Source organism: Artemia sp. Qi Xiang Cuo, chromosome 11 (assembly GCF_049724085.1).
Source record: "Artemia sp. Qi Xiang Cuo chromosome 11, ASM4972408v1, whole genome shotgun sequence".
NCBI lineage: Eukaryota > Metazoa > Arthropoda > Branchiopoda > Anostraca > Artemiidae > Artemia > Artemia sp. Qi Xiang Cuo.
Window position 1 is genome coordinate 48,832,382 of NC_142804.1, and position 17,181 is coordinate 48,849,562.

General features: G+C 37.3%; 1 protein-coding gene across 1 annotated transcript in view; it reads right to left on the bottom strand.

Annotated features, from left to right (window-relative positions):
- Positions 1 to 17,181, bottom strand: part of LOC148947080 (protein KRI1 homolog) — a 434,670-nt gene that overhangs the window by 140,663 nt on the left and 276,826 nt on the right. The window contains exon 7 of the mRNA XM_089096506.1: positions 13,194 to 13,350. Within this exon, the coding sequence (XP_088952632.1) occupies positions 13,194 to 13,350 (157 nt within the window). The remainder of the gene's footprint in view (positions 1 to 13,193; positions 13,351 to 17,181) is intronic.

Here is a 17,181-nt window from a genome sequence, read left to right on the forward strand (position 1 = left end):
TCCCCAAATGTCCCCCAGGCCCTCAACTGCCCTCCCTGTGCCCCAAAGGCCCTCCACCAGTCCCCAAAGGCACTCACCCCGTCCCCAACGGTCTCCCAGACCCCCAAAGGCCCTCACCGGGCTCCCAGGGCTCCCAAAGGACCAATCGGCACTCAAGGGCCACCCAGATCCCCAAACGCCCTTCCCCAGCCCCCATCGGCCCTCTCCGGTCCTCAATGGTCCCCCCGGGCTCCCATGCTCTACCAGACCCCCACCGGCCCTCCACCAGTCCCCAAAGGCACTCTCCCAGTCTCCAAAGGTCCCCCAGGCCTCAAAAGGGTCCCCAGACCCCAAAAAGGCCACACTCCACCCCTCAAAGGCGCTCCCCCGGTCCTCAAAGGTCCCCCAGGCTTCCAAAAGCCCTCCCCCAGTCCCCAAAGGCCCTCACCGGGCTCCCAGGGCTCCCAAAGGACCAATCGGCGCTCAAGGGTCCCCCAGACCCCCAAAGGCCCTCCCCGGGCCCCCAAAGGCCCTCCCCCGGCCCTCAAAGGTCCCCCCCGGGCTCCCGAGGGACCAATCGGTGCTCAAGGGCCCCCAGATCCCCAAAGACTTCCCCGCCCCCCCCCCCCCCAAAGAGTCCCCTCTCCATTTTTTTAAATACTTTTTATGGCTTTATAATATCTTTTCTGAACAAGTTCCTTTCATAATTTCATTCCTAAACCCATTTTCCAACCTCAAAGAGTCCCCTCCCCATTTCGTAAATACTTTCTTGAATTTTTTAACATGGTATTTTTTTTTTTTTTTAATTTTTTACGGATCTTAAAATGACATGCACACAAAAACTTACACACACAAAAACTTATACACACACACAAAACTTACACACACACGCCAAAACTTACTCACACACAAAAACTTACAAGCACACAAAAACTTACACACACGCACAAAAACTTACACACACACACACAAAAACTCACACACACACAAAAACTTACACACACACAAAAACTTACACACACACACACACACATACACACAAAAACTTACACACACACAAAACTTACACACACACACACACACACACACACACACACACACACACACACACACACACACACACACACACACACACACACACACACACACACACACACACACACACACACACACACACACACACACACACACACACACACACACACACACACACACACACACACACACACACACACACACACACACACACACACACACACACACACACACACACACACACACACACACACACACACACACACACACACACACACACACACACACACACACACACACACACACACACACACACACACACACACACACACACACACACACACACACACACACACACACACACACACACACACACACACACACACACACACACACACACACACACACACACACACACACACACACACACCCACACACACACACACACACTCTCACACAAACAAAAACACAAAATCAAACACTATCTCAAACAATCACTCTCAAGCACACACATTCACAAAAAAACAGACCCAGAATCAAAAACGTAAACACTCACAATCACACACAAAATAAAAAAAAAACACACACACACACAAAAAAACTTACACATGCACGCGAAAACTTACATGCACACAAAAACTTACATGCACACAAAAACTTACATACACATGCAATATATTAGACACACAAAAAAGTAAAAACAAACAAAAAAACTTAAACCCACATGCAAAAAATAACTTGCACACAAAATCTTACATTAACAAAAAAACTTAAATTCACACAAGAAATGACACACACGCACAAAAAATTACACACACACACAAAAACTTACATTCACACAAAAACTTACACACACACACACACACACACACAAAAACTTACACATGCACACGAAAACTTACATGCACACAAAAACTTACATGCACACACACACGAAAACTTACACACACACACGTCAAAACTTACACACACACAAAAGCTTAGACACACAAAAACGAGTGAATAAATTCATTATCAACATCATTTGTCGAATATGTCGGATAAAATTGACAAAATCTAAGCATCAGAGTGAATAATTTTTTTATCAACATCCTTTGCCAGATACATCGAAAAAATTGACAGAATCTAAGTGACAGAGTGAATAAATTTTTTTTTTATCAACATCCTTTGTCAGATGTATTGAATAAAAATTGACAAAATTTAAACATCAGAATGAATAAATGCTTTAACGACATCCTTCATCGGATTCGTTGGTTAAAATTGACAAAATCTAAGTATCAGTGAGATTAAATTCTACATCAACATCCTTTTCTCGGATACATAGATTAAAATTAACAAAATCTAAGTGTTAGGGTGATAATATTCTTAATGGCTTGTTAGCTCAGTTGGTTGGAGCGTCATGCTAATAACGCGAAGGTCGAGGGTTCGATCCCCTCACGAGCCATAGTTTTGACCTTCGTATGGTAACTCCATAAGTTATTTTTGGATAATTTAGACGAGGTTCTGAATTTTCATAAAGAAGAGAAAAAAGTTAGCTCAATTCCTAACTTTACCAAAGAAACTGAATTACAATATGAATATGATCAGGAATTGTTTACAAGTCAGGTTGGCCGAGTGGTTAAGGTACTAGAATTAAGATCTGGTCCCCAAACGGGGTCATGGGTTCGAACCCCACGCCAGAGAAATTGTTTCTTACTTACTTTTTTTTCTTTCATCATTTATTGTGATTTCAATTAATACATTCTGTAAAAGGATTTATTCAGAACCTAAATTGTTAGGGGCTTTAATAGATTAAATAAAAAAAACTAGAAAAGTGCAAAATGTTCCAATTCTCTTCCGAATTTTCTTAAAGAAGAGAAAAAAGTTAGCTCAATTCTGAACTTTACCAATGAAACTGAATTACAACATGAATATGATCAAGAATTGTTTACAAGTCAGGTTGGCCGAGTGGTTAAGGTGCTAGACTTAGGATCTGGTCTCCATACGGGGTCGTGTGTTCGAGCCCGACAACTAACAATTTTTTTTCTTATTCTAATTCTTTGGAAGCGGCTTCTATTTCTGACCGTTTAATTTTTGATGTTAGTATTGCCAGTCTAAAGCTATTAGTTTGAGAAAAGAGCTTGACAAAATTACCTGATTATCGAAAAATGAGGAAACACCCTCCAAAAGTCGACATGAATGCACCACTCCAGCGCTCTGTCGGATATGTTGAATAAAATATGCAAAGTCGACATAGCTTTATTTCATTTTTAAAGGTTAATTTAGACGAGGTTCTGAATTTTCTTAAAGAAGAGAAAGAAGTTAGCTCAATTCTGAACTTTACCAATGAAACTGAATTACAATATGAATATGATCAAGAATTACTTACAAGTCGGGTTGGCCGAGTGGTTAAGGCGCTAGACTTAAGATCTGGTCCCCATATGGGGTCGTGGGTTCGAGTCCCACACCTGACATTTTTTTCTTATTCTAAATCTTTAGAAACAGCCTCTATTTCTGACCGTTTAAGTTTGATGTTAGTGTTGTCAGTCAAAAGCTATGACCTTGAGAAAAGAGCTTGAGAAAATCGCCGTGATTACCGAAAAATGGGGAAACATCCTCCAAATTTCGACAGGAATGTCACCCTCCAGCGCTTTCTCGAATATGTTGAATAAAATATACAAAGTCGACATAGCTTTATTTAATTTTTAAGGTTAATTTAGACAAGGTTACGTGAATGAAAATGAAAAAAGCTCACACTTCAGTTCTTAATTTCTCAAAGACATAAAACATTCAAAGTTCTCTTCTAATTTTTCCAAGAAAATAAAAGGGTTCTACTTCAGTTCTGTTTTTTTCTCAAAGAGATGAAAAATTTAAAGTTCTATTCTAATTTTAAATTAAATTTTAGCTCCTTTGTCTTATGGATTTACCCCTCAAATTTTTAAATTAGAAAATGAGGGACTCGTTCTATTATTAAAGACAATCGTCCAAACTCGTTCATCTAACCTCCAAAACAATAGGTTAGGTTAGGTATAAATAAATATTAATAAATAAATATAAACATTTCTACATTTTTAAGTTTGGTTTGGTTAACTTATCATGAGCGCTCATGACAAGTTAACCTAACCTCTTCCGGCGAGTATGGTTAGGTTAGGCTAGATTAAGTTAGGTTAGGTTAAGTTAGGTTAGGTTAGCCCACGTACGCTTCACTTAGGTTAGCTTAGGTTAGGTGACAGACAAGCAAAAAGTTAGGTGTATGATCAGGTTAGGTTAGATTAAGTTAGGTTAGGTTAAGTTTGGTTAGGCTAGGTTAGCCTACGTACGCGATCGTACGTCGGCTAACCTAGCCTAGCCTAACCTAACTTAACCTAACCTAACTTAATACGAGCATCCCTTCTATAACACTCATATATTCCCCCAGGGCCTAACTTACAACGCCTGCCCCCGGGCCCTGGTGGATTGTGTCGACATCGGAATTTTTTTTATGTGATTTTTTTTTTTACGGAATAATTTCTGCTCGTTTCAAGTTTTAAGGCTGTGGTGGGAGGGTCGAAACTTCTTCCCACTTTCCTCCATGAAGATAAAGTCGGAGTGGGGTGAAATTTTGTATGTTTCTTTGTTTGAGCTTAGGCTAAAAAATGCGATCACCGCCGTCTCTCTGCGACCGCTAGGACCAGAAATCGCTTAACATTGTGGTGCGTCGCCTCTTTTAAGAGGCACAAGTGTGGGTCCTTGAAAAACCGCGCTGTTTTTCCCTTAAAACTTTGTCTGCAACATCTATAAGTCTAAAAAGCATCTTCAGGCTAAGTAATTTGCTACCTGTAGAAACCGGGCTATTGCCTCTACAATTATCACACTCACTCTTATCACTGGTCTTATACAGAGGTTTGATTAGGATTTCAGAGGCAATGCTATAGTAAACGCCATACGGCTCCAATGTTTTATTATTATTATAATTTTTTCCTCAGAGGCACGTCATATGGAAGGGGTCATCGTAGAAACTTCAAAGGGGGCTCATTCGATTGGAAATCGAGAGTTCTAGTGCCCTTTTTAATATTTGAAAGTGATTGGAGGGCAACTACCCCCCCCCCCCACCAAACGCCTATAATTTCCCCAAACACATCCAATCAAAATGTTGAAATAGCCATTCTGTTCAGCAAAGTTGATTTACAAATAGAAGATATTTTTTTTGAGGAGGACACTTCCCCACAACCCTCAGGGGAAGGATTTTAAGTTCTGCCCTGGGGGCATATAAGGTTTTTATAGAAGGCGTTGTCGTAGAAACTTCAAAAAAAGGCCCTTTTGATTGGAAATTCAAAGGGCTAGTGCTCTTTTTAATAGTCAAAAGTGATTGGAGGGCAACTAGCCCCCCCAAACGCCCATCATTCCCCCAAACACATCCAATCCAAATTTTGAGATACCCATTTTGTTCAGCTTAGTTGATTTCCAGATAGAAAATATGTTTTTGAGGAGGACACTCCCCCACAACCCTCAATGCAAGGGTTTTAAGTAATACCCTGGGGGCATATAAGGTTTTTATAAAAGGCGTTGTCGTAGAAACTTAAAAAAAAAACTCATTCAATTGGAAATTCAAAGGGCGAGTGCACTTTTTAATAGTCGAAAGTGATTTGAGGGCAACTCTCACGCCCACCTTTTCCCCAAACACATCCAATCAAAATTTTGAGATAGCCATTTTTTTAAACGTAGGTTTAAGTTCTGTAAATTAGGTCTTTGAGGATGAAAACTCCCCCACAGCCCTCAGGGCAAGGGTTGTAAGTTATGCCCTGGGGGACATATAAGGTTTTGTATAGACAACGGTGTCGTAGAAACTTCAGAAATGGCTCATTCGATTGGAAGTTTTAATGGCTTGTTCTCTTTTTCATAGTCAAAAGTTATTCTAAGGCAACTGACACCCCTTCCACGCCCGCCATTTTCCCAAACACATCCAATCAAAATTTGATTTTCTGGAAATTATATGTTTGAGCAGGACATTCCCCCCACAGTCTACAAGGGCTTAGGTTATAAGTTATGCCCTGGGGGCATATATGGTTCTTATGGAAGGAATGCTCGTATAAACTTCAGAGAGGGCTCATTTGATTGGAAATTGAAAGTTCTAGCTCACTTTTTAAGCTTCAAAATATATTGAAGGGTAACTAGCTTCCCCCTTCCCAAATGCATCCCATAAAAATTTTAAGATAGCTATTTTGTCAAAAATTGTTCAAAGATCACATAAAAAAAATTCCGATGTCGACACAATCCACCAGGGCCCGGGGGCAGGCGTTGTAAGTTAGGCCCTGGGGGAATATATGAGTGTTATAGAAGGGATGCTCGTATTAATTTAGGTTAGGTTAAGTTAGTTTTTTATTGTTTAACAAAAATAGAGTTGTGAGAAAGTCAAACTTTAGCGTAAAGAGCGAGGCGTTGAAGAGGGGACAGCCCCTTTCATATACGGAATAATTTCTGTTCGTTTTAAGTTTTAATGTCGCTCCTTACTTTCAGTTTAAAAACTTGTTTTTTTTTATTTAAAGGCTGCGAAATCAGGGGGTTTGGGGGGCAGCAGCCCCCAACTGTACCTCCTAATCACTGTACTTTTTAAGGTTCGAACTTGTGACTCAGCCTCTTTAACTCTTTAGAAAACGTAGTTTTTTTCAAATAATTTTAGGAAGGATAGAGGATGTGTCGACCAAATTTTCACTCTTAGGTAAATAACTGAGAAGTGCACGAGTCTTCAAACACCTTTAGTCCTCAGTTTTATATTATGAGCAAGCGTTCGATTGAGCTGATAGATTAGCTCTTGTGAAGGTCTTACCCTTGCATGGTATACCTGACAAACTAAAACAAAAACATAAAAATGATTAGTGCTATATACAAAAATAACACTGCTGCGGTTGAGGTAGGAAATGAAGCTAGGAATAAGTGAAGATGAAAAGGTAACGTTGGGTAACGAACTGTAAGAAAGGAGCGACCCGGCTCAATAGTAACCGAAACTCTAAAAACGGATTTTGATACCAATAGATACATCAAAAGAATTGAATTTTTATGTTGATTTCAAATATATAAGTTTCATCAAGTTTAGTCTTACCCATCAAAAGCTACGAGCCTGAAAAATTGCCTTATTTTCGAAAAAAGGGGAAAACCCCCTAAAAGTGATAGACTCTGAATGAAAGTCACACCATCAGAATCATCGTATCAGTAAACCCTACAGTAGAGGTTTCAAACTCCTATCTAAAAAGATGTGGAATTTTGTTTTTTTTTTGCCAGAAGAAAGACCACGGATGCGTGTTTTATTTTATTTTTTTCTCAGGGGTGATCGCATCGATCCAGTGGTCCTAGAATATCGCGAGAGGGCTCATTCGAAAGGAAATTAAAAGTTCTAGTGCCTTTTTAAGGGACAAAAAAATGGAGGGCAACTAGACCCCTCCCACGCTCATTTTTACCCAAAGTCACTCGATAGAAATTTTGAGATAGCCGCTTTGTTCAGCATAGTAAAAATTTAATAAATATGTCTTTGAGGAAGACTTAATCCTCCTCACTCCCGGGAGGAAGGGCTGCAAGTTATGAACTTTGCCCATAATTTACATTAGTATTGGTTATTAGGAAGTATAGCCTACAGACGTTTTCAGAAGGGATTTTTTCTTGTGGTGGGGGGTCGCGAGGGGGGGGGTAGGTGTGAGGATCTCTACATGAAGGATGTTTTCATGGGGAATGGAAATTTCTATGAAGGGGGTGCCATATTTCCCATCAGTATTTAAGAAACCATCAGAAATTAAATTAAAAAAAAACAAGTTTTTTCAACTGAAAGCAAGGAGCAACATTAAAACTTATCTGATAAAAATTATGAGATAGCTATTTTATTCAGCATAGTTAGAAGATGAAATAACTATATCTTTAGGGGTAAATGGGGGGCTTGGGGCTGTGTCTTTAGGGCTTCCCCCACAATCCGTGGTGAGAAGCCTGCAAGTTATGAAATTTCCCCATTGGTTACGTATAGTATTTGTTATCGGGAAGTATACAGACATTTTTTTTTTGGGGGGGGGGGGGAATTTGTGCTTGGGGTGTTTTTCCATAGGGAGAATCTTCATTGGAGATGGACATTTCTGGGGGGGGGGTGAATTTTCCAGGGGAAATTTAACACTTGGGCGATTTGATAGAATCCCTATAAGAAATTCTTTTTAGTTGTCTTATATTCTCTTTCCTAACTGAATTTTAGAGGAGATGCTCCAGAAGAATAATCTGGGGGCTATTTTTCGCGTGTTTTGACTTCTGGGAAAAAATTTCCATGGAAAGGGGCATTTCTGGAGTGATCGAGAAATCGATTACAAACTAAAAAAAATTTCAAATGAAAGTATGCTAAGAAGAATTTTTAAGGCTGAATCGTCCACAAGAAATTTTAGGGGAAGGGGACAAATTTTCAGCAAGGAGAAAACTGTCTGGAGGGAATTTGACGGGGAGGGGGGTACACTTTACGTTGGATAGAGTTTCCAGGGAGGAGTTTCCCGTGAGGGGAAGGGGGGTATATTTCATGGAGGGTGAGCCAGCTTTGCTTGCATTATTTGAAGAACCATCAGAAATTAAATAAAAAAACTAGTTTTTTTTAACTGAAAGCAAGGAGCAACAATAAAACTCAAAACGAACATTAATGTTTTTTTCATAAGAAAAATGACGACACTACTATGGCGTTCCGCTAATCTTATAATATATGGACTAATGACGTAATAAAATATGGATTAATGACGCATTAGTCCTACACATTTTGACCATTTAACGCTATTGAATATTTTTAGAAGAATCTTGCTATACAGTTAATCAACTCAAAAATAAAAACAAAAGAAGTGACACTAATTGTTCCACATCCCCTGTCATGGAAAAAGTAGTTTCATTTCTCTCCTTAATTTTTTGGCGTTCTTGTGTGGGCGTTCTTGTGTGGCGTTCTTGTGTGGGAACAACCAACAAACTTGTATAAACCTAATAAAAAGAGACTGCGATATTTTTAAAGTCCACAATATCTTCGGAACTTGTATAAAAAGACAGAAAATCCAGTACAAAAGGAACTCAAGAGTGCATTACAACATCTTATTTTAAGTTTGCTGTTCATTCAAAACACAAGGGTTTTATTTAAAAAGAACAGAAAATAACTAAACTTAGAACAACACTTCTTGACTGTTACTAATCAAAATTTCCCTCTTCCAATTGAATTTTTAAGGAGCTGATTTACATTATGAAGAAAATGATCCACCAAACACTGGATAGTTCGTACCAACCCCATTAGCCGTTCTACTGACCACTCCGGAGGGATGAGAAAACCTTCCGTGCGGCTCATGTACCTCCTTCATGTTTCATGTACCTCCTTCATGTCTCATGTACCTCCTTCATGTTTCATGTACCTCCTTCATGTCTCATGTACCTCCTTCATAGTCTTCATACAAATGAAGACTGAGATAACCATAAATCAGTTTTGCTTATGAAACAGCGATACTTGTATTAAATATTGATAGAAGCTAATTTTAACTCTCCGAAAAAGAAGTTTTACAAAGAAAAGTAAAGAGTCACATTAAAATTTCATATGAAGTGGCTCTGGAAAAAAATAAATCATAAATAAATAATACATTGAAGCCTTTTGGCACTTTACTGTAAGCAACGCTAAAGAGTTGCCCCTGATACAGACTGTCAAGGCGTATTCTCTTTTCACAAAATATAGAATCATCAGTTCGACAGATCTTCATAAGCGCCAATATTTTTTAGTGAAAATTACTCGGAACTACTTTCAAGTATGGACAAGGAAAACAGTGACAAGAGGTTAGACATTGAAACAACAATATTACATAATGATACAAAGGAGACGTGATCCTTCCCCCGTTCAATCAGAATAGAATATTCCTCATTCGAATTGTGTTCTTACCAATTAATTACAGAAACTGAACATTTCTCAGACTTTCTTCATATGCAATAAATATAATATTTTTATGCTTTAAATCAAAGAGAATGGGTAACTTTTAAGAATGGGCACTGGCATTAGTGTCGACAAAAGAGACTATTAACGTCATCTAGCGTTTGGCGACACTTAGCTTTTTTTTCAAGCATTTTAATCTTTTTTCTGTCAGAAACTGAGATCAGACTCTTATTACTAGTCTAATTTCCAGAATTACACTAATTACTTTAATTGTTCTTATTACTACACTAAAATAAAATGCCAGGTGTCGCCAAACATTAGATGGTGGTAATAGCTTCTTTTTTGATACTAGCGCCTGTTTTAACTATTACAAGTTACCCACACTCTTTGAATTAAAATGTTGGAACGTGTTTTAATCGCAAATGGAAACTCAAAATGGTGTCCATGATGTTATAGTCCAACTCTAAAATTATAGCCTGTAATTACAGAATGTTCCTTGAATCAATTAAAATAGTGTACTCAATTTCAATTATTTTTTGTTTTAATAATCATTTCACTATTCATTTCCGTACAGACAGCGACATCTAAGATGGCACAATACTAGAAAATCAATATTCTTGACAACCCTTATAGAAGCTTAATTTTGTTCCAAAATAATTGCATTCAGACCTTTATTAAACTCATGCTACAGATAGTAAATAATCATGTTACAAGAATAAAGAGCCAGTACCCCTGGAGCTGTACGCCAGGGAAAAAGAATTAAATCAATCGCAACACCTTGTTACTGAAGCAGACGATGGATTCTTTCCCCACATACTCTACCTTCTCCTAAGAAATTATGAGAAATAATGAATAATAAATAATCCTTCCGTACTTAATTAACGAGGGAAACTATGAATTGGCACTATACCCTGTTCAACCAATCAAATTTAGCGTAAATAGAAAAAGAGAAGAAATCGCTGCAGACACGTGCGTAGGGGAACAGGGCTCGAAGTTCGTTTCCCTCCCCGGCAAAATCCTAAAATTTTTCAAATTTCTGGGCACTTCTTATCAAAATTGTGATATATTTTTTTTATTATTATGGCCCCTTACCTGGAAGAAATTACGGCGTACGTGTAAACCCGGTTGGCATGTACTACGAAGTTGACCAACCCTAAAAGCTCGACTTGTAAAGAAGATTTCTAGATATTTTGGTATTATGAAAGAGTTGAAATATATTATGCTCCAATTTTTGTGGAAACTATTGTTTCATACGGCAATTCAGTTTTAAATTGCTTATTACTGCCGAAAATTTTACTTTTGACTTTTTTTGTCAATTTTTAGCAATAAATAATTCTTAGCAGAAAACAGTAATATTATTACAAAAAAGAACTAATGCACGTAGTATGATCAACAAAAGGGCAGACAATATAACCATCTACATACCTTGGCCTTCTTGGCTAGTAAAATCATTACGTACCTTGGCCTTCCTATCGGTTCAGCTCTGAAAACAACACACCAATTGCTTATCGCGCATCTACAGAAGCGAATTGGTTTTGCATATAGTAAAATTATTTCAAATATGTTAAATTTCAAAAGACAAGTTTTAGCTCGCCTTTATAATGAAATTGTCCTCCTCCATTTTGGAGATTTTTTCCCGAGTGCGATAAACGTAAGCTTTGGCCTGTTTTCTTTAAGTCTGCTAAATGTGTGCTTCGTCTCCCACTTTGGTATCAAAATTAGGAAACATAACATAACAGACCGAACTTCAGCAATCCTTAATCAGATCTCAAAGTTTAATCATAATATTAAAAGCCATCCATGGTTCGAAATCCTCCGCCAGGTTAACTTGGCGTGTTTGCATTTTCGCCATGGTTTAACCAGTCTTTCCGTACTAGTGAGTATTAATTTAGGATACTCGTCTTCTAGACCTACTGTTCTCCTTCTGTCTCTAGGCCTACCCTTCTCTTTATTTTATGTTTATACATTTTATGTACTTTTGTTTGTTTATGTACTTATGTTCTTTCTATTTCGTGTGTCTAGGCCTACCCTTCTATTTCTTGTATGTTTATATATATTTTATGTACTTTCTCTTTAGTGTGTCTAGGCCTACACTTCTTTTTCTCGTCTGTTTATGTACTTTATGTACTTTATCTTTCGTGTGTCTAGGCCTACTCTTCTTTTTCTTGTATGTTTATGTACTTTTGTTTGTTTATGTACTTATTTACTTTCTCTTTCGTGTGTCTAGGCCTACTCTTCTCTTTCTTGTATGTTTATATATATTTTATGTACTTTCCCTTTCGTGTGTCTAGGCCTACCCTTCTCTTTCTTGTATGTTTATGCACTCCGTCTCTTTTGTTTGCTTTTGAAGGGTAATAAAATAATAATATTATTATTATTATACAGATAGAGTCCGATCCACTCTCATCTCTTTAGTTTTTAATAGTTTCAGTCAAGGCGACCATAAAATAGACCGCTCGTCTAGAAAAACTGCAACAAATCTCCAAGTTGGTCTATTATTCCGATGTATAACTGGTTCATCATTTTGTCATAAAAGAGACGAGCCATCGGAGTTGTAAGTGATGGAAAAGGATCACATTAGCTGGAAATGATTCACTTTATATGCTTCCTGACAAGGAGAATAATTTCTATCCCCTTGTTTCCTTCTTCTCTTTATATATTTCGGGAAATAAAATTGGAAAAGAAATAATCCTTAAATCATGAAGGTGAATAAACTAAATATTGAATAAGTTTTAATTAATAAAGCTGCGAAAAAAAGAAGAGGAATAGAAGCAAGTTGTTCTCTTTTAGCTCTGCATATGGGAGAATCAGAATCGTCAAATTAGAGATGTTGAGGAAGAAAAGTAAGAACGGAAATACAATTTTTCCTAAAAAAGAGTCCTTTCATGATCAAGGATCCTGTGAGTGTCATAGCTTTTACAATGCCAGAGCAGAAGGAACAAGCTACAAAAAAAGATGCAAGACCATACGAAAAGAAAATAATTGGGACGTTTATCATTTCTAAAAAGTAGCTATTAATATCTTGAGTTTTAGAAACCCGTTTCAATCATTTGATTTTTTTTGATTCACTGAAAGAGAAAATCTATTAAGGTAAATCCCTATTTGTCATTTTTTATAGAAAAATTAACAAAAAATGCCAATTGCTGGTGAAACGGAGACCGGATTGCTATTCTAGTTTAGTAGAATAGCGGAATAAGCAACATTTCAGAAAATATAACAATGGGGTTGACATATTTTAGAAGCAGGTATGTTTGCAAATTTGCAGAAAATGTGGAATCAAGTCTTATAAATAGATCAAATCGTGAGAACTCACAAAGTCATGGTCGGGTTCCTCAAAACGAAAGTTGAATTTGTTCTCAAATTCGGCCTGCTTTTCAAGGGTTTCCTCGTCTTCACTCAAGTCACCTTCAGAGTCGTGCACGATTTCATTGTAAGTTGGGATATGATTATCGTCCTCGTGATCCAAATATCTGCAAATGAAACAAGAGCAATTTAATTGTTTTCTTGGCTATGCGGTTCCGTTTTACAGGGCACAGGGGAGTTCGGACTATAATTAAGGACGTGATTTTCTAAACAGTTTTCAGGATTTTACTTCCACTTTTCTGATTAAATGATATTGGTTTAAACAAATTTTATAATTAAACCAAAGCTCGTACACAAAAAGGATGGAGGTTCCCTGACGCATCCCCGTCTCAAATACCCAGATTAAGAAGAAATCTTACGATTTGTTGAATCCTTCATGGAATTCTTCATTTTTTTTTAATTGCCTTCCCCCCCCCCCCCTGCTTTCCAAATAAATTTCAGGTCAAATTTCAATATACTCTACATTATTCGACAGAACATGATCAGCGGTTGAATGTATAAAAGCCAATCCTTGTCCATTTGAAATAGTTTTTGTTTTTTACTTCAACCAATTTATCGGTCTAAAGCAAAAGTTTTACATAACTAACGAAGATGGTACACTTTCCATTACAAAAAAAAAAATAAAATAAAAATAATAATAATAATGAAGCATAAATGGGCCTCCGGCCAACTTTTTTAATCTGCATAAAGAAAGACGGATCACACCAACCGTCGTGCTTACTAATTATCAAATGGATTTTTTTTTCAAATAAAAGAAAATAAAGACAGTGAAACATATCTTTTGGGGCATCCCGTGAGGTTGCTAAAGCTGAAGATTGAGCAGGGCGGGACAAAGGAAGATGTTCAACGATGTGTCGGCCTCAAGGGACTTAAAACTGAGGCCAATTTGCCTTAGTCAGCTCATAATAAGCAAAAACATAGTCCCTCTCTTTCTATCTCATTATAAAAAAAGAGAGAATGAAATTAGCTAGAGCTACCGTCATCTTCATTTACAGAACTTCGAAAGAGTGTAAGTAATTGTGTTATACGGTTAGAAATTAGCATATGTTCATTTTGTGAATCCCTTAAACAAAAAGAAAGAAAATGAAAACATCAACTAAAGCTGTTTTAAAGAATAAAAACGTTGCATAAATCAACATCATTTACTTTGATGTTGAATCATAGCTAGTCCTTTTTGCCTTCTTCCATAGGCTAGTAGATTTCAGGGGACATGAATAATTCTATGAAGATTTTAATAATTTAGTGTCCTTGCTTCGGGGTTAAAAGCTACTAATAGCTAAGTAAATAGAACCTTTTCACTTTAAAAGTCGGACTTGCATAAAAAGCAAAAGAGAACTAAAGCTACTGAGACAAAGGGTGGAAAACTGTGCTCAATATGTGTAAAACTGTGTGTAAATTTATGGCAAAACTCCCCCATCAGCAAAAGACATAATACATGATGCTGGGTCGGTTTCAGAACTAAAAGGAAACAAGTCCGTTCTTTTTTATTTCCTAAGTAGTGATGACCTAATTTACCAGAAGTCAAATATTTCTCAGTTTATTGATGAATAAGTTTCAGTTCGAGCATCAGTTGAAACACCGAAGTAATTCCAGTCGTGCTACGCAATTTAGAACTTTTTTTTTGCGGAAGCGACTGATAGAATCCATTTAGGTTTACTTTTTGAATGCTACCAAGCACAAATATTCAGAGAATGTTGAGGGGGATGTTGAACTTACGAACACTATATGCATCCCAGTAGTCAAAGGGCTTAACTGCAACATCTTAAGAACCACTAAGATTATTAAATTGAAACTTTCGGGATATGTCGACTGGGATGTTGAACTGAATATAAAAAGACCATATGTATCCTGGTTGTTACAATGGCATGTCTGGCATGTTACAGAATACTAACATACTTACAATTGATCTTATTTGCGGTAAATAACTATTCTATTGGTTTTGTCTGTGTTTTATTAATGCTGGGTTGTCATGCCAAAATACAGGCAGATACCCACATTCAAGTTCATATTTGGTGTGATACTAAAAAGAAAAATACGTAGGTCTTTCCTTCTTCAAATTTTTTTCATCTGCTGTTGACATTATCTAGACGTTAATTCTCATTTTTATTTTCTACTACATATAAGGTATGCTATTCAAAAAGAATAATACGTGGCAGGGTTAATAAGGGCCTCAATACGCATTAATTTCAATACAAGACAATCCATCTTATATAGTTTAGGAATGATTTATCTTGAAGCGTATTTTGGACTGGACAGCATTGCACTGGATTTTGATTAATGGATAGTTCTTCTCAGTTTTATTTGTTTTGATGGGCTTTTTTGGGCTGAATAACCATGCTTTTCCTGGCTATGTCTCGTCTATTATGGATTGCCTCCCCATTATAATATTTGTAGACATGAATACATAATGAGTATTCAGGCTTGAGGTTACTTGTGCAGGACGTCATCTTTGCTGATAGTTGAGCACCGCCAAGTGCGGCGAACCATGGAAAGACCAAGATGGGTCAGGATTGCACAAAACCTGCATTCAACAGGAGATTCCTTAGACTTCTTGCTCTCCGGTTCTAAGTCGACTTAAGCACTTCATCTAAACTTAAGAGGAAGTATTAGACCCTGACCTGCACCGGTGGGACCCATTGAGCTTATTAAGGCCATAACAATCTCAATAAATTAAATAATGTGGTTATTGAGGCATGAAACGTAGTAACACTAAAAAATACTATCGTATTGACCTTATGACAGACACATTTAGACGTTTTGAATTAGACTTCTTAGGAGTTTTAGGAAGCTTCTAAGCCTTAACTAGACTGAACAGAAGGTATTAATAATAAAATTCTAGCCGCTTTATGACCAAAAAAATGCAAGGTATCAGGCATAGCAGCATATGCCCATTTGGAACCAACTGAGAGACACAGTAACTGTTCAGATGAATTTTACATACAGTTACAGTAACAAATAGACCGGATCCCAGGTAGAAATGTGGTATTTTTATAAGAAACGGTAAGGAAGGTAAAAGGAAGAAAATAGGTATAGGGAAGAAAAATAGAAACAGCTATAGATTTCTGCAATTTTGTAGGTAAAATAATCTAGTTATAACGAATACGGCATTAGGTCATAAAATAGCCCATAAATTAACACAGTACGCACACGTGACGGTAAGACTGAGGTATGACAGGAGTGCTGTTATTGATGTTAAAACTAAATATCATCATCTGGTGGTGTCTAGAGTTAATAAAAAGCCCAAATTTAGGAAGGGTAACTACCTTCCGGGGAGTTATAACTTTGGTAGATTCAATGACGAGAAATATAGAGGAACTTTCCAGGAACAGCTGAATATAAAACTAGAGACTTTACAATTTCAAAATGCAGAAGATGGACGGAATAACTCTAGGAAAATAGTTTGTAAAGCAGCAGTTGATGTCTTATGGATGAAAGTTAGAAATTTAGTTAGGAATTTTAGTGAAAGCAATTCGAACTTGGTAGGAAAAGAAGGTGTTTAAGAGAGATGGACAGAGCACTTTAAGAAATACGTTACTTGATAAGGTGGTAGGAAATAATATAGAAAAGAACGACATCTTTTTTTGTTAGAAGTGATGAATGACTTTACTATACGGGGAAGCGTTAGAAACAGTACTAAAATGAATAAAAAAATAAAGTCTAAGGCGCTGATAGTGTGGTAAATGAGTTTTTGAAATAAGGGGGCTGCGAAGTTAAAGATAAATTGATGAAAATTATGAATATGATTTGTGAAAAAGGAGAAGTACCTAGTGATCTTAGGAAAACTTTAATTAAACCTTAAGGTCCATTGTAAGGGGGGCCGGCGTTTACCCCACGGAAAATCCCCCCCCCCCGGAAAATATCCCCTCCCCATCGAAAATAAGGCTTTCCAAATTTGAGAATTTTATTTGAGTTTTTTTTTATTTCCGTAGGGGAAGGAA